Source organism: Pholis gunnellus (assembly GCF_910591455.1).
Source record: "Pholis gunnellus genome assembly, chromosome: 11".
Taxonomy (NCBI): Eukaryota; Metazoa; Chordata; class Actinopteri; order Perciformes; family Pholidae; genus Pholis; species Pholis gunnellus.
The window spans coordinates 4,315,307-4,340,229 of NC_136538.1; the positions used below are offsets into that span (position 1 = coordinate 4,315,307).

The following is a 24,923-nucleotide window of genomic DNA, read 5'->3' on the forward strand; positions in this document are numbered from 1 at the left end:
ATAACAGGAGTAATTCTGACGCGCCAAACCCGCTCTGCAGAATATGTGGCCACAGATTTGCGGCGACAGCTGCTGGAGATTGCAAATGACGGTGGACTTAAAAGTGTCTCTGTTTGAGACAACAACTCTGCTGGTGTTTTGGATTAAAATCAAGGCTGAATATCCTGAGTTTGCCACAAAAGCACTGAAAACCCTGCTTCAATTTCCAACATCCTATCTTTGTGAAGCGGGATTTTCTGCAGTGACAGCAATCAAAACAAGATTACTTTGTTTTCATGCCGGTCGTATCATTTTATTTCATCGTGTTTATCCGCCACACCTTGAAGGCCGGTCTGTGAAAATATTGTCTTTCTTCAAACCGGTCCGTGGAGCAAAAAAAGGTTGGGGACCTCTGCTTTGGAGGACTCTCAATCTATCACAGTCAACCGTGGTTGCTGATTGCTTGTCCCAACTTGGCTTCTTCTCGTTTGTACACATTTGAATTTTAGGACTCTAATGAACCAAAAAATATGGAAGCAAGCTTTAAATCCAGGCTTTAACCCTCTGAACCCCAAGCAGTTTCGGGGCATTTTCTGTCACATTTTACTCTCTGTGGCCTTGATTTCCCCTGCAATATAAGAGTCCTTCACCTCTATGGAAACAGAACAATTATGGCTAGAATTAGAGAGAACTCTTTACTGCAGTATAACAGATATGTCATAAATTATAAAACGTCAGTTGAAGTTTTACTGAATTTTTGTGATGTGACTGTTGGTCTGAGGCAAATCAATCATGGCTTCCTAGTTGCGCTGAAGAGCTCAGAATTGACTGTTTTTTACAGAATCTGGTTAAAGCAAATGGTTTATTTGGGGCAAAATTTTAAATGCGACGTATAGAATCAAATGTTTTTGAAGAAATATCACAATATTCGGCTTTGTATTGGTTACTTTTTTCTGACGAAAGCGTTCATCATACATGATGTGTCAAGGACCGTTGAAAAAGAAGATGTTTTTACAGCTTCTGGCTATATAATATTGTAGTTTTGGTGATTGTTTGAAGAAAACATGCTTTTCCATCCCGTCGGCGGGTTTATTGTGTGTTTTAGATTGTGTGTTTGTGTAGTTTCTACACTATGTGGACTGGAGATGTAATGTATTTAGAGTCGTGTTAGTGATTCTTGTGTTGTTCTGGTCCATCGGAACTCACCACCTAGACTGCATTTGATCAGTAAGACTCCCTTTAAAAGGCGCGGCATACCTGCGGTCAGGTAGGAAGTACATTTTGACATAGGGGCTCCTGGGACGCCCGTCAGGCCGAAGAGGAAGTTCTGCGGCCTGCAGCACGTTGACTATTAGCTGGTGACCCACTTTGTCATACCACAGCTTCACCTGGAGTTGGGAAACACAAAGAAATAATTCTGATGCTTGGACTTTGTTTGAACACATCAACGGCGCCAACACACTCATAATGTACACACTCACTGAGAGTTGCCCTGGCATTAACTGTGGTGCATCTTGGAGCATCCCGGGACTGGAGGGAGACAGGACATTTAAGGATGGTCTCTCCATCTTCTGGGACTCAAAAGAACTGGAACCTGCTACAAATACATAAGGGGGGGGGGGAGTCATCTCTTTTTCTGACCAAAAAAAGTCAAGTCTAGACAAGAGGAAAGAAATGTCAAAAAATAAGTTAATAAAGAGGGAAAACATAATCTGGTCCATGTGTTCATATCTACCAAATATCTAGCATCCATTCTTTTCTTTGGAAAACTTAAAAGGAGCCCAGACTATTCCACAGCTAATCTGTCCGGATGACAAATTACCAAGCTTCTGTCCTACTTTGAGTCTTCTGTTTAGAAGTATCGAGGACTCATATGCCTTATGTGTGGTCTTATCATCTACTATCTACTGACTAATGCAAAGATCCATCTCCTAACTTTTGCAGGGTTCCTACACATTTTCCATTTCATATATTCCCTACTTCCCGGTAGATTTTTCCGACCACTGACAGTGTTTTTGCCCTTTCATATGGCTAACAATTGCTGTCTGTCCCATGTTAGAGACATCAGACAAGGTTTGCATCTAGCTTTCTTTTCCCCATTTAGAATCCTAAACCAACCAGGCTTTATATCTGGGAGTGTCAGGCCAGCCCTCGGAAAACTTGCATTTACCCATAGACTGTATATAAGACGTAGTCATCGGGACATCACCCATTGCTTTATGGACTGACGTTTTAAAGACTCTAGTTTGGCAATTTCACCGTTGCCATGTTGTTTTTTTCGCAACCAATGAACGGAAGTTAGCATATTTGAAAAGCGGAGGAGTGACGTAGGGACTCCGTGTATGGCTCTGGTAGCAACAGCGACCTGTCACAGTAAGCCCTATTTGACTCTAAATGGAACATAATTTACTAAATGAACATCATGCCGTATTGAAGAAGACTTGAAACTAGAGATTGAGACCATGAGGGAATAAATCAAGTGAGAAGTAGCGTAATTTTCTCATAGACTTCCATACAATCTGTCTTCTTTTTGCAATCGGAGGAGAGAGAATGCAAGTTTTAGGACACTTCCACATTAGTCGGCAGAACTGGAGGATGCCGCCTGCATTTACTGATTGTGGCTGTTGTATCCACAGTCCTACGCAGAAATTTTGAATCTTATATTTTAGAAAACAGAATAGGGGCAATAGTCTCTTTTTTTTTTCCATACTTATCCAGACCTGGAAATTACTGAAATATACAATTCCATACGTCTTCATACTGCCTAGAAATCCTGCTCTTGACTTACACCATTGACATATGACATAATTAATTTCCTGCAATGTTCACAGTTACTGGTTAAAGTCACGAAGAATTTACATTTTCAACTGCTAGTTTAGAGGGGATGAACACAGCAGCTTTTGTCCTTGTGATGACGAGCTACAAAAGGAGAAACAAATGGGTCCATGATTTTAAGAAGTGGATGCACTGGAACCCTGTTGTAAACTGCAGTATTGGCAAAGTACTCCTAATTGACCCCGTGTGGTCGAATTCAAAGAAAAAGGTTCAAACTTTTGGGATATGTTGTAAATCAATTTGCTTTTATTCTGAGAGTGAGAGGAGAAGATTAATACCACTCTTATATATATGAATGACTTATTACCGGGAGGTGATTAGCCGAGCTTGGTATAAATACTGCAGCTAGACTGAATCCAAAGTTAAAAAAACTACACCTACCAGCACCTCTTAAGTTCACTAATTAATTATTTGTTATATCTCAAATATTGAATTATAAACAAAAAATGTAAAAGTGACAATTTGGGGTTTCATAAAGTTTATATGCAGATTGAACAAATGAGGTACGTGCTCATCAGTGCTTCAAAGGTGTTAATTGACATACAGTATGAACTGCACAGAGCCAGGCTAGCTGTTACCCCCCGTTTCCAGTCTTGATGCTAAGCTAGGCTAATCACCTCCCGCACCCTGGTTAACACACAGACATATTTTGTCTCTCGATAAGAAAGCAAATGTTGTTCAAATTAAGTACATTTTAAATTAATTAATTATCTCTTACTAACCCTCTCTATTTAATTTCAAAGTATTTTTATGCTTCAAACATGTCAATTATTCAAAAAACAACAACAGACAGACAGAAAATAAGCCAGACAGAGATACAGACAGACCTACAAATACATAGATGTTCCAACATCCCACAGGCAATACCTACTAGATTCTAATGGAGGGTGGGACGTGTCTGGGATTCTTGGGATATCACTGGAAAAGAAGCAGAAAAGGGCGCATCAGCCACTCTCATATTGGCATCTAGCTGGATTAAACAAAGTTAGTAGTGTTCTCGATGCACAGGCATACATGCATAAAAATGTAGTAGTAGTTAAGTGGAAGAAAGTAGCACTGCGATTCAAAGTTATTTGGAGATTCAAATGTTGTATGGTTAAAGAAAATATGGAGAAGCAGAGGGAAGATGTGAGTAGAGCCACGTTTTTTTTTATGACTGCAGTGTTTCCCAGACTCATTCAGATATTCTGGCTGGCCAATGATGATCTGAAATAATAATGGATGGGAACCAGTTGCTCAATTCTATCCACACCACTATCTTTTCTTATCCACCACCACCACAATTAAACAATAGAATCCATTGCACCAGCTCCATGTAATATAAAGAAAGCATGGTATTTTGTGCAACACTTATCAGTGCAATTATTTATTTTTTAATTCATGTTTATTATTAAAAGTGTTCTGCCCCAGAAAATTTGCCGGAGGTTTTTTCGTGTTTGTTTGTAGCACATAATAAGGCAGTATATTAGATTCCTTATTCAACCATGGGGCGACAAACTTTAATAATAACTGTTAAACTGTTAAACATGAATTTTCTTTAAATTAATAGTTAAAACAATTGGTAATTTACATGTAATCACTATCTTTCTGAGATATAGATGAGAAGATGGATACCACTCTCATGTCTGTGCATTATGTACAGAGCTGGAATTGGGATGTGGTTAGCCTAGCTTAGCATAAAGACCGGAAGGTGAACGGCCTCCTAGCTTCAGAACTTCATTTAACATGCAAACATAAGATATCCATCTTCTCATTTCACCCTGGGAAAGAAAGCAAATAAGTATATTTCCCCAAAAAAGTCTTTCAATTTCAACTTTTGATTTAAAATACAAATATTACACTGATATGTGTTTCATGGACCCTAGGTTGCCTTGGGGCCCATTCCAAAATCAAAAATTTAAAACATGTAAATGAAATAAAATGAAAATATTCCTTGCTTTATGAATCCCAACGTCTCAACTTTCAAACCAGGGCATTAAGAGTAAAAAAGAAATAAGCATTTCTTATTTGAAACTGTAAGTGCTGGATTTCACTTTGGGATCCTAAGACTTTACCAGGAATGCAAAAAGAGGAATTCCAGACGCTGCACAAAGAGTTTAAAAAGCTTGCAAAAGCAATGCTACATTGATGGACATTTCCCATTGGCCATTTTGCAACCCTTCAAATAAACTTTTGGTTCAATTCAATTGGAGAAGACAAACTGCAGCAGATTTCACAAAAGCCAATATTTACATAACTTAGCCTCCTTACCAAGCAGGATTCAGTTCAGTTCATTTAGGGATGCAAAATGGCACCAGCAAAACAAAAACTATTTCCATAAGCGTGAGAGGATTAAGGGGTCCTAATAAAATGGGCAGATTACTTACTGATATTTTCTATACACCCTTCGTGAGTGTTTGGAGAGAAATTAATACATTCAACTATTTTCCCCATCAAAGAGTACATTGGGTTAAACGTTTAGAGAGGCTGCTAGAGCTTTAAGAAACAGTGAGTATTTTTACTGTGAAATATAAACCCGTTACAATAATCTAAAGGTGCGTTCACAACAAATCGCGTCATTTGCGCCACGTTACTAGTTGGGGACCATTTGTGGTCATTTCCGTGAATCGCGCCATTTGCGAGAGACGCGCCGGAGAGGGGGCGTGGCTTATCGCCCTGGAAGCCGTTATTAACTTAAGCCATTTATTTTCGCCATCAACCATGGAAGAAATAACCTCTATTTCTGCTTAGTATTTGTTGTGGAAGTCCCAGATATCACGGGAAGCTAAACGCCGTCTTGTCTGGGTTCATAACATCATCTGGAGGCGCTCCGTAGATTTCATTGAGGTGTATTCACTGTGTCTAGCCAGCCACACGTCGGCTGTTTACTACAGTTGTATGAACACAAAATAAACAGATTTTGCTGTGATTTAACTGCATTAAACGTACAAAAAGTGATGCAGAAATAACTACGTAATGATGCCGATTTTTTAAAAGTTCATGTTTTGTTAGTTCTCTCTGCAAGACGACAAGCAAATAACTTTTAAAATACTTGTTTTCTCAATGGAGCTTGGATCGATCAGTGCTATTCTATGCTAACATTGTAGCAGCTCCATCAACAAAATAACGTCATCTAGACGTAAATACGGCAGCGTCTTTTACATTGTTTGTACCATATGAGTTATACACACACATACATTAATACACATAGTTTCGTCTGGTCTCTACTAATATGAGGTATCATAGAGATTTTTCTTTTCATGATTCAACAACGTCAGTGATGACAGGAGGAGCATCTCAACGCTGATAGGCTATAGTGCCGCAGCGTCACGTGATTTTTTCGCCCGAGTTGAAAAATTTCAACTTGCGTCATTTGCGCCAATCGCGCAGCGCCATCACAAATACGCGTCACTCCAATCTCATCGCGTCTGTGCATAGACTTTGTATGTAATCTACTCATGCGAATAATTTGCGCCGCGTTTGGTGTGAACACGGCTTTACTCACAACTAGCTAATCAAAAATACTGAAACTCAACTTGCACTGCACATTTGTTACTCATTGTTCTATGTGAGGTAACTGAAGTATGAGTATGAGTAATAACACCATTCATTGGAGAAGATTATCCAGGAAAGTTTTCCAGCAAACCAAAAATTCATAGAGATTCTGTGTAGGATCATGTACGTAATCAAACAATTATAGATTATTCAGAGTGCTGTATGTAAATGTCCATATTAGAATTTAGACTTCTGTGATGTCTGCCATGTCCTATGTGACATTCTTTTTTTCAGATATGTGTATTGAGATATTATGATAAGCGCTTTATTTTACGGGTCTATAATATTTTCATAAATTTATAAGATTTTATTGGTAGACTTCTGGACTACTGTATGTAATTTGTTACTAATTGTAGGAAATGTGTTTTTTTTCCAAATAATTAGTACCAAATTACTTAGTTCTTTCAGGGAAACTTCCAAAGAATAGCATAAGGATATTATTTGGAAATTAGACCTGTAAAATAAAGCACTAACTATTTTCTATACATAATATCTGCTCCAGAGGTGAATGTGTCTTACTATTGTAGTGTAAAAACAAGAACTTATCGATAAATCTGTGCCAATGGTTCAATTTAAATAAACTTTCCAAAAATGTCTCTAGCATCACAACACACTGAATGCATTATTTATCCAAGCACGTTAATTTTCTCAGCTTTACATAAACTTAACTAACCCTACAATAGTTTACTTGAAAAAAACTAAATGCATTTTCAACAAATTATCTTTAATATCAATACATATATCACAGTATCTGTCACTTCAAGACATTTGACATCCAGAGATAAATCACTAAGTTAGCATTAGCTCAAGACACATTCATCAGTTCAGTTATGAGCTGCTGTTGATGTGCAATTATTGGATATTTCCTGTCTGCATGGAATAATGAAATTCGTCCCTAATTCAGCATACTCCACCTTATACTTAGACATTCAATGAAATACAATTATATTTTAATAAGCCCTAAAGACAACATCCTCAACATTTTTCAAAAGTATTGAGCAAAAGAACCTAAATTAGGATGCTGAGCTTTCCTTTGTGGACTAGTCATTTTAGAGAGAACATATAAACCATTATGTGTCTTAGATATATGCATTATACGACGCGCCTGGCTAGAAATGATGCATTCTTTTAAATCAGTCACTTTCGAACTGCAGGAAAACTATTGCACTCACAAATATAATCACGCCTGGCTTGGTTGAGTTTTTACAAGGCGTCAACCAACAAAAAAATATGTGATGCAGCCCACTTCTTGTTGTTTATGGAGTCATACACCCACTCAGCGGTAATTCACAAAAACAGAGACGCTCCTGTTACAAAACTTGGCAGTGTAAACTGAGGGTAATGGCAGGCTTTTCTTTTTGTTAATTTTGAAGGCAGACACACAGTCGCGGTCAGAACACAAATAAACGTCCCTGTCAGTCAGAGTAAGTCTCAGTAAACACTTCATGGTTAGATAGGGGTTCAATTCAATGCGACATTTAGACTGGCTTATCACCAAAGGGTTGCATTTTTATTTTTTTATATCAAAATATGACAGACCGTGTGTTTTTATTCCTGACTTACCCAATAGGCCTGGATACCACCAGCTCCACTTGAGGCTCGGCTTGAGATTCCAGAATGATGTTGTAAACTTCCTTCATGGTTGCCCCCGGTAACAGCTTCCCATTCCACTGCAGAACTTCATCCCCTGGAATTTGGACATGCGTGTGAAAAGTTGGGCATGAGGGCTGGGCGTGAGTCAGGGATTCGGACGAATTCAGGGACTTTTCATCTTTGTTGTATATTTTTCGTTTTTGTCACCAAATCCCAAAAGACCAAACCAACAACGTGTTACTCCATTTCCAAATAGCCCATCCATGCCAATTAGACAGGTAAACAGGTATGAAATGTAAAACTTGTTTTAAAAAAAAGGCTTTGTAGTTTAATATCAGGATTTGATACACACAATACTTGTTATAAATTCCTAATTTTGGCCTTTTTATGAGATTTGTTGACAATTAGAAACATATCGAATATTGACCACCTTATACTTGTTTTATGCAAAACCAATTACGCTAATTAAAGATATGAAACCATAAAGCTACAATGTATTGAGCAAAACAGCCCTGCTTAATCTCATACATTGCATTACAAGTATAGAATAGACATTGCATTGCATTAAACAAAACCTCTAAAACAGATTTTAGGATGTTGTGAAAGGCCACGTGTTGGTCTGTTTTCTGTCTTTGCATGCCGATTGTGTAACACACGTGGCGGTTTAGACTACCTGCTCTGAGATGTCCCACCACGTCAGCCAGGCTTCCCTTCTTGACTTTGGTGATGAAGGCACCTAATCTCCCTGACTCTGTTATTCTGCCTCCCACCACCTAGAGAGAGAGAGAGAGAGAGAGAGAGAGAGAGAGAGAGAGAGAGAGAGAGAGGAGCGATTTGTGTCACAGATCCGTCATGCGTGACTTTAAAATAATAATACGTTTGCTACCCGCTCTGACCTTTAACCCCAGCAGAGCTCCGGCTTCTTTTGGCATGGTGGCGCTCCTCTTGCTGAGGGTGATTCGTCCTATTAGATGGTCTCCCTCCTTGGACGGCTGCCAGGTGACAGGATGCTGTGATGGGGGAGACGACAAGAGACGGCTCAGAGACAACACAGAGGGACATTTACCCATACAGATACACAAAACTACAAGATCAGCTACTGCTGGAGGAATATTAAGTTTAAATGTTGTGATATTCTATATGTACTGGTCATGGTTTGGCTGCTGAACGCCTCATGAAGTCTAAGGTGTTTTCTTTGTGTGACGGACACTGTGACATGGATCAGCATGTCAAAGTGTCCCTTTAAAATAATTGTTTGATATGCGTATGGGTAAAAAGTGCACTGCATTTCCATTTCATTAGTAACGCGGCTGAATGCATGTCCGGTTTCTTAAAAAGCCAGTGTTTAATGGATTTTGCAACAGTTTGCAGCGTTTCCTAGAAATACATTAGTGCAAGTTTTACTACCCACTATCACCAACTGATATAACGCAACAGTCTTTTAACGTTGAGGTCGTAAAAAGCCTTTACATTTGCTGGTGTAAACACCCGGATCTGGAAAGTATTTCCTGAGAAAACTCACGTGTACTACATTAATGGATTCCTTGGGATAAATAGGAAACAAAAAAAGCACAGTACAGAGAAGTGCACACCAACACTCTCATCATCTCCTTTGAAACGCAAAGTAAAAACTTCTGTTCTCCACTGGCTCGGCTTCAGGCTGATCGGAAAACTTTTATGGTGAATATGATCCAAATAAAAAAGGAATAAAACGACTTACATGCCATACAGTGGGGTCATGGGGGTAGCACTCCCAGTCGCCTATAAGAGAAAAGAGACTGGTTCAGAATACTGTGGATGAAGCTGAGACCTCCTTCATACATTCACACACGCACGGATACAGGAGTAACTGTATACACAGCACATACCAGCCCGAGTCCTCTCATACACAGCCAGGCCAAATGTGGAAGGTATTTGTTTACAGTGGAGAGGGTTAAGTTTATTGAATCGTCAGGCCTGAGCTAGAATTAGAAATGTAACCACTACAGTGGTAGTGATGATACCAAAAGACTGTTTAAAATGCTTGAAATCATTCCTAGACATGATGTTGTTGAAAAACTCCATCCTTTGGTAAATGGTGGCCAAATGTTGATGGTCATTATAAAGTAATACCACAAAAAAATCAAGATTGTGACTACAAAAATTTGCAGAAAATCAGTCATATTATTTTTATTTATTGATGCTTTCCGCCGTGGCACAGACGCTGGAGTTGATATTACTCAACTTGAGTAATTACATTTTCAGTTAAATGATACATCATAAAACTCACAAACAGTATGTATAAAATAAAAATGTAATTACATTTTAAATAAATCTAATTATTTATTTTACTTATTCGGTCTTAAAATTATTTATTGATAAATTAATTTTAAAATGAAATCGCAATTTTATTCATTTTATTCGAAAATGTATTTTGAACCAGTTTTGGTAAATATAGAAATAAATCAAAAATATGTAAAAAAAAAAAAAAGAAAAAAGAAGCTTTTAATTTGTATTTTTAAATTACATTTACCATTTGATTTTAAAAACAATACAGCCGAAAGCTTCGGAAAAAGCTGGTAAGTGGGGATAGTTTTGCTAAACCGGGTTCCTTTAATTAGGTAATTGGCACAGTTTCACATCAATTCAATAGGTGCTTGTATTAATACTACTATACAGCGAGAGTAAACAGTATGTATGCAAACACAAGTTAAAATTTGTTTTTTCTTTCAGTAACAACCATGTTGACAGACAGTTCAGTGGGATATTTCAGAGAATTACACATAGTATCTCCTGCTTCAGTCCAAAAAGCAGCCTCCTCCGTACACATGGGCCGAGGGGCGGCATTCGAGACGACACTGTTATGACACAGTAAAACAGAGCCAAGCGTTCCTAGAAGCCAGGAGGCTATGAAGTTAACGGGTTGTGACAACATATAGTGACGTTATGTAATCTTAAAGCGAAAGCTCCAACGATAGACAACTGAGTTCTCAGTTTCATGACTCCAGCGTGAACGTGATTTTGTGCAGTGGGTTGGCCACATGGATGGATGTGTGTTCTTATGTTTCTCGACCTAAGAGGACCTGAATGAAGAAGACATAGTCACTATGGGGTCAGGACTCCATGAAGGGTCACTTGTTGTGCAGAAGGATTAGAATCAGTATCACCTTAATTTGCCAATTATGTGAGCACAAAGAAGTAACTTCCATTTTTGTTTTTTATCAATCAATGTACTTACATAGAAATATAAATCATAAGGAATAAAGACAACAAAGTTAGACAAATGAAGGTAAAGAATAAACAGGACTGTTATGTAATAAAAGGTTTAAGAACAGAAAACTGGGAAAATACTAGAGGGCGCACCACAAAGTCTACCTCCATCTTGCCTTAGAAAAGTTAGTTTTATTTAAAATAATGTATATAATTAATATGTGAAATATGTCCTCTTTTTAAGTCCATTTAGAGCAAGCGTTATTCCATTAGAGTAGAGTATTAAAGTATCAATCAATCTATATTGAATCTATTAAAATGGAATATATGCACTTTGACCGGTAAATGCCAATAGACCGTTAGCTAAACCTCGCCCTCGAACAGAGATTTCTCAGTCATAACTTCGGGACAGCTTGTTTTTCTCCAGCCTTTCCAAAACCAAAAGAACAGAGGGGCAAAAGTGTAAGGAACAGATTAAACTGTGTTTTTCTGCTCGAACAAAAGCCGCAAACGTTAGCATGTCCAGGTTGTTAGCTTACTACCTACAGCGGTTAGCTTGCACTGCTTCTAAGGTGAAGAAGCAAATTATTAATGAATTATTATCAGTTTGTGTGATTATAGTTACCTTGATTACATTTTTTTTTTCAGTTCACAATTAGCACATTTATTGTGTAGTATGTCTGTATGGAAACCTTCAGGGTGCTATCAGGCTAATGTAGGTGGCTCTATCCTGCTCTTTATTGGGTTAGAAGACGTTTACATTCGCCAGCCAACAGTATAGCTTTGATAGCATTACTTTTGTAAAACACATCAGTTCCTCTTCATCCTAATTTCAAACATACTGGCTTCAAACATACTGTTTGAAATTACAACCAATGTAAGAATGAAGTATGACAGCATGTAAGCTAAGCAGCTAAGGCAACAAAGAGAGTTATGTTGGAACAAAATAACTCCTTTCCGAACCTTGAATTGTATAATTAACGTTTGATTTCAAAAAGAAAATAGAAAATCATCTACGTTGGAATTTAGTTGTGAATCAAGGTGCATTGTATTATGAGGTATTATCATATTTGGGTTGTGCTTTTTCCTGCCTTCCTTCCTATGAGAGGATGAGTTGGTAGCGTGTAGGAGGATACTTGAACAGATCATAATAGGATCTACAGTATTGTGACTGACTCCATATTTGAGAGTGTGTGTATGTGTGTGCGCGCGTGTGTTTCCCTAAGCTGATCTTACAATGATTTACATGCCTGGACGCTTCTCGGCTGCCAGTAAGCGCATCTCGGAGCTGACCTGGCTTCGGTCTCGAGCTAAAAAAGGAAGCAGCATCTCGCTGCCACGCCGGTGTTGTTTAAAAAACCTGGCCTGACAGAACACTCTCATCCTAAACGTCCTCTTGATCGATGTCAAAGGGGACCTGGTCTGGGTCCAGGCCCGGCCGGTGCTGCGTGCGGCGCTCCCTCTTTCTCTTCGGTCCACAGCGCTGCTTTATCGATCAGAGGGTGGTTTAATGTAGCATGAGCGCGGCTACAGTGTATTTGGTAAATATGTGATGTAGGGGCCCCTTTTATTGTTAGAAAGATGATGTATGCTCATTCGATTGATATGCTCATCAAGGGCCAGCTCTCCTATAAAGTTTGATGTTGGTGTATTACCGACAATCATTCATAGGATCATCAATCAAAGGCATACAAAAAAACTTCAAAAGAAGTAGCATGATTTCTGGGGATGAACTTTGTTTATGGGCATATGACATTGTTATCAACCATGAGAGGTTTATTTTTGTAGAAGTGTCAGAACCATATAGACTAGGGGTGTAACGGTTCACAAAATTCTCAGGTTCGGTTCAATACGACACAGTGGTGCCACGGTTCCGTAGGTTTTCAATACAGCAAAAAAGCAGACAGGCCAAATCCTCGCTGGTGAGTCTGGGGGTCTGAAGAACATGGCTGTTCATCTCCCATTCAGTAGTGAGGTAACGTGTCGTTACAGTCAGGTAGCTTTGTGTAGTCCGTGACGTCCGGTTGTCTGTTGTCAGAGGAACAGCGGGTGCTTCGGACATTTGATTCTCTGTTTGGGCTTTTGTTTTCTTTTACAAAGCAGGAATTATGTTCTGGCGAAATGGGCTCGTGAATGAGTAGTGTCACGGGGCTCAATAACATTAAGCATGTTCGTTCAGCCTGCGTGTTCCACTCCAGAGTAGGGTCTCATATCCACGGCTATAAATATAACAATCGCTGTGGCGATTGCTTTAGCCCTGTTCGAATCGGTAGGGAATAGCTGCTTAAACGCTGAGGGGAGAGTTTGTAGCACGTGTGCTGCTGTAAACTAGTTTAGCATAGTGTGCCTCCCAGAACAAACGTGCCTCACCAGAGTAGAATGTTGTTCTTCCGTGGTGGGAGTGGCATACAGCACGTTGTCTGTTACGTCGGGTGGGTTGCCTTGTTGAGCGCAGTGGCTCCACCGAGAGAACATTATATTTCCCGCAATTTAAGCTCCTGCATTTTCCAAATGCAATAGTATTATTCAAACAAATTGTTCGGTTTGTAATGCGTACCGAACTGGAAGCCTTGTACCGAATGGTTCAATATAAATACGTGTATTGTTACACCCCTAATATAGACTGTATATAAGAAGTGGATGTAGTCGTCATGATGTCACCCATTGGTTTTTGGACTATGGTTTTGAAGCCTTGAATTTGGCATTTTGGCTGTCGCCATCTTGTTTTTTTGCAGCCAGTGAACCTAAGTGACCTTATTTGGACTGTGGTGGAGTGACGTATGTCGCATACAGCTCTGATAGCGACCTGTCAATCACAAGGTAGCCCCGCCCTAAAGCATACCCCGCTTTATGGCCTATTTTACTCTAAATGGGACCATCGTTTACTAAATGAAGAATTGAAACTACTGAATGAGACCATAAACTCATCCTCCAGTTGCAAAAAGAAGACTGATTGTACAGAAGTCTAAAATGACCCATTGGTTTGTGGACTACGGGTTTGAATCCTCAAGTTTAGTGTTTTGGCTGTCGCCATCTTGGTTTTTCGGGTGTCCCCATCTTGGTGTGACACAAGAGGGTGGAGCTAAGTACAACTGAATACAAATTTTTTTGGTTTCATGAACTGAAACCACACTGTGAAACGGTTAAAGTTCTAAGACGAAAACACAAACAACTCCCAGACCGGACAATGCCGTGGTAGCGACCTCTCAATCACAAGGTAGCCACGCTCTAAAGCATACACAGCTTTATTGTTTTGACTATAAATGGGAGCATAATTTACTAAATAAACATCATGCTGTATTGAAGAAGACTTGAAACTAGAGATTGAGAAACTCATGTTTACAATGTTTACTGAGGTAATAAATCAACTGAGAAGTAGAGTCGTTTTCTCATAGACTTCTATACAACTAGAGGAGTCGCCCCCTGATGGACATTAAAGAGAATGCAAGTTAAAGGCACTTCCGCATTGGCTTCACTTTAAAGAATTGAAAGAATAGTAGAATACTACTCCATCCTTAGACACCACAGTTTAGTTGGATGCGCAGCAGTGAGCCAGAGTGCCTTGAAGTGGTTACTAGTGAAGTGACATGACCCAGCTTGGACATGACATTAAAGTTTGTTTCCGAGGCTTGGAGACATAGTTGGCAATGTGATGCCACATGCGGGATCAACTGGGGTCAAGCTGCCGCATCACACACACACACACACACACACACACACACACACTAACGCATGAACACCCAGTATGGGATACCCTGCCCCTCAGGGCTCATCTGAAAACAATACAATTTGACACACGGGGAAGCATTCAGACACCCACGTGCTCGCACACACTCGTTAACATGCACGCTGGTATTCTGTGAAGCTGCTCACTCTGACATTCAGATATCATTTAGAAAGCTTGTGAGACGCTTTTGTTTTTGAGCAGTTGAGGTGTGGAATACTGCAGATTTTAAGAAATGCTGTTGAGAAACTTACCTGTTCTGATCACTAAACCCAGAGGGGTAAAGGGAGGATTCAAATATGTCTGAAGATGGCACAGTGAGGCTTAATAGCTCACTCTAAACTTCTTACATTCACCTCCCATGATGCAGCAGTAAAGTGGGAGTGTTCAAACACACACAAAATGCATTGCCTCATAACGCATACATTGCAATAATTAAACCCGAATACAGTGCAAGTGTGTGAAATAAATTGCATTATATCATTGTTTCTTTAAATTAATTCCATTACTGCACATAGTCCTGGATGAAGATGCCTGTAAGTGGCTGGAGAACTGTGAATTCTATGTTAGTGAGATGCTGTTTTTAAAAATATTGTAGGAGACACTCTGCTCCTGGGTGCCTTGAGGAATGTAACAAAATCAAAATCCAATCAAGGCAAAAAGTTAACAAGACATTCCGCAGGAATTTGCATTAATCTCCAGCAATCTTTCTTGACTTCCAATAACAGCCACTGCGCTGTAGCTGTTTGGTAGCTACTTGTTGGTCGGCCGGGTTTTAAGTTCACTCACTTCTTTCTTCCACACCTTTTTGATGTGTCAGTTTGTAGTCACTACCGTGTTGTGATGTTTTCTAGCTTGGCTGTGTGTTGAAATTGATCCACGCAGAGCTACAGTAAAAACACTTGTTATGTAGTTTAGCATTAGCCAACGGTACCTTCATTCGTGGTGTGCCTCCACATTTGACTTCCTCTTCGGTGTCTCATATGACAAGAGAACATCGCTATGAATGGAAATTCCCTTTCTCTAAACGTATAGCTGTGTGCAAATTCCATACTTACATTCTCACACCGGAAAGAGATCAAATTAAAGTATGCTCAAAAAGAAGGTACACAGGCAAAGAAACGTCAGATTTTTAAGTGTGCCGTAGGTGTAAACTATTGTCCCACAATACACAGAGAATATGAGCACGCTGCTTGAAGTTGCAAATAAACACTTATGTCTAACCACTTCATCTGTTGAAATTCTTTATATTACACTTAAAATGGAAGGGTGAAACACATGCTTTCTTCCGACCAAAGATTTTCTGTTTTTATTCATTTTATTCAGCTACATGGTCTGTATGAAATGTCCTATACAAATAAAGATTATTATTATTATTATGTTGCATCAGTTTAACACGTGATCTCAGAGATACGTGTGTGGTGATTTAGATTTTTTTTAACCTGTAGTTAAAAGTACCTCCTTGGTCCTAAAAGTGTAAGAAACTGCCATGAAGCCGTGGTGAATTTTCTCAAAAATAAAAATTGCCTCAGATATCTCTTGTGATGGATGGATAAACAAATGAATGAACTGACAGATGTCGATACTTTCCACACCCTCCCTGGTGGAAGTTAAAGGCAGTTTGTTTACTTAGGCAACAAAAAATGGTGACGATTGGTATCGTCTCTCACCTCTCTCGCTGACACTTTCGATCTCGGCGTCCTCACAGCTGCTGTACTCGGGCGTGGTCCCTCCCTCCTCCTCCGAACTGCTTACGCTGGTCTGCCTCTTCCCTCCGGCCCCCAGCCCCCGCTTCGACTTGTAGGGCCTCGGCGGCGGCGGGCGCAGGGATTCCGATTGGTCGGAGCTCAGCGAGTCGTTGCGCAGCATGCTTTCAGCCTTCTCCCGTTTGGTCCGTCTCACCATGGGCCCCTGGCCGGGGGCCGAGCTGGGAGGCTCTCTGAGTTCAGGGGGAAGGGGTTGCTGGGCAAGGGTGTGTTCGTGTGGCCCGCCCACCCCACCCACCGTCCTCTGACCGGGTCGCACGCCATCCCCAACCTCCCCTCCCACACCCCCGCCGCGACCCTGCACAGGGTGGCCCCGGCCTCCAGGTGGGACCAGCCCCGCTTGGCGAGGGGGGGCACCGCTGTGGTCCATGTGATGGTAGCCCCCCTCTTCTGTCCGCCTTACCCCGCTGACTCCTCCCACAGGATCGTGCTCCAAAGAGCGTCCCTTCGACAGCCGCCGGCTCTCCCTGCGCTCCCTGGACTCCCCCCGTAGGTCCCGGTCCATGGAGACCTGGGTCTGCAGTCTGGGCTGACCCGGCTGATGCTCTCCCCGACCAGCTCCTCCGCCTCCCCTTCCATTTCTCCTGGGGAGCAACCAATATGGGAAGGGAGAGAGAAAAACATTTCATTGTTAACATTCGTGGTCCACTGACAGAAAGTCACAAGTGCCGGCACATTCTACGATCCGGTGTTTTGGAACGGACTGCATTCTTACATTACAATCAGAATGGCATAGGAAACAACGACACAGGCCGCTTACTTAAAGAGACACCGCTGAATAAAAAAAAGCATACGATGAATGCAGGCGATAATACGCGATAATATAAATATTAACATATTTTACAAGGGCTGTTTTCTTCCTGGTGGCTGAGAGGACGGCATTTAAAAAGGGGCGCTCCACCAATTTCACATTTCATTGTACTAGTTATGGTCAGTCAAACTCTGCCTGTGATAAACAATATAATCATGACTTCTGTGGCTCTGGATGAGCTTTTCTAAAGTCCAATTACCCTGATCATCTTGGGTTTGGAGCAGGCGGCAACCTCCGGTTCTGATAAGTGTCTTAACTTCTTAATCCCGAGCCCTATTTTTAGGCCTCTGCTCGAAAATTACACACCCATACAGAAAGGAGTGCATCTCTCATCTCTAATCATTTTAATGGCATAATAACACTTAACACTTGTGAGATTTGTTAAGATGATTTTTGCCAAATATTAGTTATTTTTTTGCACAGATAGAACTGTATTTGCATTGTTCTAACAAAGTGTTAGCACATTGTATTTGTTTTTGTCTGATGGAGCGGTCTGGTTTACTTGAAACTGATTGCAATTTTCTTTATTCTATTATTTGAAAAAGCACAGATGAAGGAGTCACACAATGTTATTTCAATACAAGTTCAACATGGACCATTTTGTTACAATTTTGTTGGGGCGGTGGGGCAATGAACATTTTTCTTCCTCCAAAGTGGGGCGTGACAGAAAAAGTGTGAGAACCACTGGTAAAGGGTATGATAACTTTTCTGCATCACTTTAGCAAAACTGAATATTTCATCAGTTTGAATGCTGCCCTTCCTACCGTCTTGTCCGACAACAATTGCTTCAGCTTACGTATCTCGTGGTGGTTCGCTGCGCGACCGGGGGTCGGCGCCGGGCGCGGTCCCAGGCGCGCCGGGTCGGTTGGGGTCTTGGATCACCGCGGTGGAGCCCGGGGGCGCTTGGGAGCGAGACCGAAGCTTCTTGTCGCCGAGCGTCTGGCACACGTACGGCTCGCTGACGGCCGAACCGAGTCCGACAGGCTTCCCGGCCGGACCAGTGAACCATTCGCCCGGCTTGGTCAGGAGCTCCTGCTGCTTCCGGCAGTTATTACACACCCAGATCACCTAGTTCATAAAAAAAGAGGGCATGGGAAGAGATTAGATTAGAGACTAAGATAATTGCTTTGTCCGAGATAAGTAACGCGTCCGACACTGGTATCACAGCAATGGTTCCAACAGAAAGGGACTATTTGCAGCAGCCCAACACGTTGACAACCGCTTAACCGATGCCCGACTGTCTAACAGGAAATAGAACATTGCACTTCCTAAAGAGATGCACTGCTGCCAATGAGTGGTCCACAAAAAAAGGCTTTTATAGAAGGTTTTCTTTTTTTCCCAAGATCAACATGGTGGCAGTTGTACAAGGGAGCAGCTTGGCTTCCAGTGTGGGCTGCATCTGGCCTCCAAATTGAAGCACACGACGCCAACTGGATAACGAGAGGATATTCAACCTGCTTGCCAAAGCAATATCTCCCGTCTTCTTGCTTTCTATTTGTCCCGTCACACATATGCACACCGACTATACGTTGGCTGCGTTCGCGCGCTACAGCAGAAGAGTCCAATTTCAGATCGTTTTTTTTTTTTAAATCATAATTTCACATTCTGTTCCCCAAAGAAACTTTGATTGACAGACATTTTTTTTTAAAGATTAACAATAAAGAGGTTTTGAGTGTCAATGCACCTCATGAGCACAGAGACAAAAATGGTATTTTTGGTACCTTAAATGCCACTTTCATTTTCCAAACTTCTTTTTTTGTTCATTTACCAAAAAACAAGCCACACTGCGCAGAGTTTAGAAACAGTTCAATCGATTCACAAAAGAATAAAACGGACACAATGTTGCCAATCGACTGCATCAAAGTATTTTCCGCTTAAGCAAAAATACCAGAAATTCCAGCTTCTTCCAACTTGGTATCGACCCAACAATAAATCAATACAATTACTGGCAGATTGATATTGAATGTGATTGTTGGTTACAGTCCTAGCTGTTGTTTTTTTTACAAACTTTATTCTACTTAAGGGAAAGAGAGGGAGAAATTGCATGGTAACAGGCAATACAATAAAACCAATCTACAGTGATACACCAAATGTTTTTTTAAAAAGAATCATAACTCAAGGTCCAAGTTATTCCTGCATCTCAACAGTCTTCCTCAGTGGATGGAGTTTGCTCAGTTTTGCAAATCACTGCGCAAAACGCACCTTTTTCTGGTCGTCCAACAGCTGATATCTGCTTCCCAAAGACTAGCAACACTGCAAAATGCTCCCTTTAAGAATTTCACTAGATTTAATTTAGAGACAAGAACAATGTTTGAAGCCCAAATTGGTCCTTCATCAGTTATTTTTCTAAATAATATTTTTTATTATTATTATTATTATCAGAAAGTACGTAATCTTCTCCGTGAGCTTAGCGACCTCTATCCGCTGAGGGGGAGATGCGGTTGAAAGCTCCGGAAAATAGCTGAAGAACCAGTCCAAGGCCTTGTTGTTTACAGCGAAAAACAAGAGCATCGATATAAAGAGGAATTGATGATTAACTAAATAGGATATTTTTGCATATTAAGATATACATTGTGCTGGTTGGTGTGCTACAAAATTGATGATTCCTTGACATCATTTTCAAATAAGAATTTCAAAAGGTTTTTATATTTTCCCTACTGAATGGCAACAATTCTGATCTACAGCGCTTTCACCGACGTAGTGACACAGTGAAAGACCACATACGTGTTACACACACTGAACTGAAAAGCATTACACACAAAGAAAGTCTTGTCGCTGTCTGTTCACACTGATGAGCGGATGCGGGGGTTACATCCTAGAATAGGGGGAGAGGATTCATCCGGCAAGACCACGAGGGCCTGCAGTGTGAACGCGGACCGTGCAGTCGTCGTCCTGTGTTGACGGGCGGGAAATAATAGAGACGGAGGATGGAGGAGGAGGACAAGGAGGTTAGAGTTGGTCCCTCTCCTCCAGCCACCAGGGTTGTCATTACTCCTGAACACTCCCCGATGACTTTTTAAAAGAGAGCTAAAATAAAACACTCTGGCATCGGCCACCCCTTCCTCTCCCCCCCCCCCCCCCTCTCCCTCCTCCAGATTGCTTTTGATTAAAGCTACAAAAGCCGAGGAGAAAAACAGCTTTACACCAACGCGGCTATATTTATCCTGCCAAACACCCCAGCAGCACCAGGGAGAGAGGGAGAACACACACATACACACACGAACACATATATTGTATACACACACACAGCAAAGAAAGCACAACACTGCCTCGTGTGGAACATTATAGCTTTGGTGAAAACGTCCACCAATCTGTCATTTTTCTGCAGCCAGACCAACGAGGTGGACGAGGCTGCTTGATGGACCCCGTCTACTTGTCTGTGCATTAACAGGACAGGAAGTCTTTGAACGCATCGTTTTGTTATAGTCATTCAAAATGCTGTCCACAAAGAGAATCACTTCCAGAAAAGCAAAATAAATCAAGTTATTTAATCATAAAAAAAAATTAAAAAACAGTGCTGGAATATAAAAAAGGGCTGCAACTAGTAATAATATTCTTTATAGATGAATTGTTTGACAAGTGGCCATTACAAGTTGCCAAAGTGTATCGGCAAATTACTAGCTTTGTTCGACCAACAGTTCAAAACCCTAAAATTTTAGAATTACAATTATACAAACCAGAAAAGCAACAAATAATCCTCATATTAGAAAACCTGGAACCGTCAATTGTTTGACTTGTTTACTTGATAAATGGCAGACGAAAGCAGTGAATTAATTATCTGAATTGTTGCAGAGTAATCTTCTGTCAATCTACTGATAGTTGAAGTGTTTCAACTGTCAACGCAACTACTTAAATTTAACAATTTTGAGGTACTAGTACAGTGACATGTCCCGGTCGGAAAATCACAGGTGTAAATGATTCAATAAATGACGGCTGCATTCCATTTAGCTATTTCCGTTTCGCGGTTGAGATGGCTCGTCGTCAGGGGTTCATGTTGTGACGCCTCTGCTTTTCTTTCACTGCGACAAGTCAAGTCAAGGCCCGTAGAACATTTTCAAAGCTAAATTGTCATGATATAATGCGTGGCTAAATATCACTATCTATACATGAAAGTAGTGCTAGTACAGTGCTTTGTCGAGGTCGTTTTGATGAAGCTCCACCTAGACCAGTTACAACATTCATTCAACAAAAGGTGCACAGAAAGAAGCCTTTCTAAATCATACTTTTATTCAGTACATTTAACACAAATCCGGAGAACTCGATTTTGAACTTTTTACTCGAGTAAGACATCAGCATGCTTCTGTCCACCACTGTTGGTTAAGTAGACTTACACGTCAAAGTCCATACTGTACGCTGACTTTGGTTATTTACCGTCACAGCACTGAAGTTGAGGCCTTCTGGCAACTTCAGAACTGTGACGGTAAATAACCAAAGTAACACATGTGGTCAACTCAAGATCAAGAATAAAAAGTTCCTACTTGTGAATTATTACAGGGAAAAGAAAGTTTATTATTTCTCATGCTGCAGGTCATTTCCTGTATGCAAAGGAAATCCAACTAAAATAAACAAGATGGAAACCACATTCATTTAACGTGTTCTTTTGTTTCTTTGTCACAATTTGCAGTAGAAATTGTCAAAACTACACTGGGTGTGTTTTCATTCAGAGACGCTGCAGACAACGGGACTATATCTTAGTTTTGGAGCAAGCAATACAACGAATAACCTAAAAAAAAAAGATCAAACGACTGCAGAACGTGCAGCAGTGCTAGATGGAAAGCAGAATCTCATATTAAACCAAATTAAATGTCTACTGGGAGTTACAAATGTAAACTAAATACTGAAATCATGCCGCCATCTTGCAGGTGGCCAACGTGAGGAAGGTGTATGCATCTTACTGGCTTCCCGTTACATTGTGTTCAGTAACCCCCTTTTTCACTACAATATTTAGTGGTCTAAAAATAAAGCAAAAACAACCACATGCAACTTATCTCAAATAAAAATAGAAACAAACAATTACAGAAACAGGAAAAACTCAACAGAAATAGTTTTACCCAAAAGATATAATCCCAGTGGGAATATATGAATAATAATGGGGTGCAAACCAGTTGACCGAACCCCTAAAGAAAACATTTCTCCAGAGGAACTTTTGAAGATCAGTTTTCCTGTCCTCTTTAAGGAACTACTCAGAGAAAGTAAAAACAAATGTGGTGCCCTAGGAACCTCAACTTTCGATGCCTTTCTTCCATGAACTTCCGCCGTCTGAGCTCAACACCTCTGACCGTGCCACTTGGCATAGCAGTTCCTATACACGGCATCAGACACAGGGGCACCTGGCAGATTTGGCACATCCAAGACGTCATCTGGTGTCTCCCCTCAGCCTCTGCACTGGCTGCACTGCATGCTCCCAACAACCCGGTACACACTTGGTAGGCTGGATGACCGCAGGAAGGTGCTCCCATGACGTTAACGTTTGGCTTGCATCCTCTCGGCCTGTATCTCCCCGGCCTGGTATCTCTGTCGGCTACAATTGCGGCAGCAACTGTGTTAGCTGACTGTTGTTCTTCTTCTGTGGTTTTTTAAGGCCTTCAAATTGTTTACATCATTATTTATTGATTTATTACTACTATCGTATTCCTTCCCAAATAGCCTAAACTAGGACTATAGGAAAAGATCATGCATATAGTAAGTTTAGGGTATTCAGTAAAAGCTTCATGGTTTTATACCATAAAGGTTTATGGTATATTACAAAGTTATCATGCTGAGAATGAGTAGCCGTATTTGCGACAGAGCTTGTAAGTGTTTTATGTTCTCTAGATGGCGTTGCGCTGGCATCCAGCAGCACCCTAAAGAATCTCTGAGTTATCTTTCATCAGGATATCTCCTTAAACTCCCAGATAAAAACTCATTTCAAGCACTGCCTTTTTTCACCCGCGTAACATTTCGAAAACGAAAAAGGTCTTCATGCATTTGTTACCTCTCGGCTAGATTACTGCAATTCCTTATTATCAGGCTGCTCGGTTAAGTCTCTTAAATCTCTCCAGTTGATTCAGAATGCTGCAGCTTGTGTACTAACACAAACTAAGAAAAGAGATCATATTACTCCTGTAATAACTTCTCTGCACTGTCTCCCTGTAAAATCAAGAATATAATTTAAAATCCTTCTCACCTACAAAGCCCTAATTGGTCAGGCACCACCATATCTAAAGGATCTTATAGAACCACATCAACCCACTAGAGAGCTGCGCTCCCTGAATTCAGGGTTACTTGTGGTTCATAGAGTCTTAAAAAGTAGGATGGGAGCCAGAGCCTTCAGTTATCAGGCTCCTCTTCTGTGGAACCAGCTTCCTGTTTCAGTCCGGGGGGCAGACACACTCACCACATCTAAGAGAAGGCTTAAGACTTTCCTCTTTGATAACGCTTAGTTAGGGCTGGCTCAGGTTTGCCGTGGACCAGCCCCTAGATAAGCTGCTATAGGCCTAGACTGCTGGACTCCTTAGGACACACTGAGCTCCTCTCTCCTCTTCTCTCTCTCCTTCTGTGTGAATTCATGTCTCATTAATGCTCATTACTGACTTTGCTTCTTCACTGGAGTCTTTGTGCTTTCTCGCCTCGCAGGTTTCTGTGGATCGTGGTTATATCTGGACCCTGGTCTTGCCTCCTGCCATGGCCCTGCTGACCCCCACTGCTACTATTATTATTAGTTACATTACTATCACCGATACCATTGCTGCTTATATTATCATTATTATTATACTATATCCACTGTTGTTGGTTGTTATTAGTATTCATCATTTTTCCATCATTATTATACTTAGTACTCTCATTATATGAATAATTTCTAGCATTGAATGTGTTGTAGCTCTGTTATGTTGTTCATCCTGTACACATGACATCTATCACACTTCTGCCCACTTCCTTTTTTTCCTCCCTGTAAAGTTTTTTTTGGGGGAGTGTTTCCTGTTCCGATGTGAAGGTCCTGGGACAGAGGATGTCCTATGTGTACAGATTGTAAAGACCTCTGAGGCAAATTTGTGATTTTGGGTTCACACCATGTTTCGGGTTAGATTGTTTCAACTGCCTTCCCGTGACTTCTCTCTATAAGCACATTTCATTCCCTGCCGGAGCAGTTTATTGGGTTTCACCTTTTTTCTTTTTTTGTGAGGTGTCGTCAGAGTGAGTTGACGGCGGCAGAACAAATGGCCAGCGTTGTGGAGATATAGAGCGGCGAGCCGTTAATTTTATAAGAGACTCCCTTAATCCCATAGTAATCCCTGTATTAGATCACTCTACGATGGTGAAACAAGCGCCGGAGAGGAGGAAACAGACACACACACACAGGATGGACACACATATACTGCGTACTCACACAACACCATTCATACAATGAAATGTATGCACTTGAGCATGGATGCATACACGCAGATACAAACGCCTGCTCTGATCCAAACACACACACACACACACTTGCAAAGTGTCACATGACCACAGCAAG

At 40.8% G+C, this 24,923-nt stretch overlaps 1 protein-coding gene across 3 annotated transcripts in view; it reads right to left on the reverse strand.

The window, feature by feature from the left end:
• The window catches only part of rims1a (regulating synaptic membrane exocytosis 1a), a gene marked incomplete at both ends in the record, with an annotated part of 90,836 nt that overhangs the window by 28,266 nt on the left and 37,647 nt on the right, over positions 1-24,923 (reverse strand). The window contains 10 exons of one of the 3 annotated variants that reach the window (XM_079169482.1): positions 1,237-1,367; positions 1,461-1,576; positions 3,686-3,732; positions 5,181-5,198; positions 7,912-8,035; positions 8,615-8,714; positions 8,838-8,951; positions 9,662-9,702; positions 16,525-17,204; positions 18,228-18,499. In XM_079169482.1, coding sequence (XP_079025608.1) covers positions 1,237-1,367; positions 1,461-1,576; positions 3,686-3,732; positions 5,181-5,198; positions 7,912-8,035; positions 8,615-8,714; positions 8,838-8,951; positions 9,662-9,702; positions 16,525-17,204; positions 18,228-18,499 — 1,643 coding nt within the window. Of the gene's footprint in view, positions 1-1,236; positions 1,577-3,685; positions 3,733-5,180; positions 5,199-7,911; positions 8,036-8,614; positions 8,715-8,837; positions 8,952-9,661; positions 9,703-16,524; positions 17,205-18,227; positions 18,500-24,923 lie in introns of all 3 variants that reach the window. The other 2 variants (XM_079169480.1, XM_079169481.1) reach the window with 2 other exon arrangements.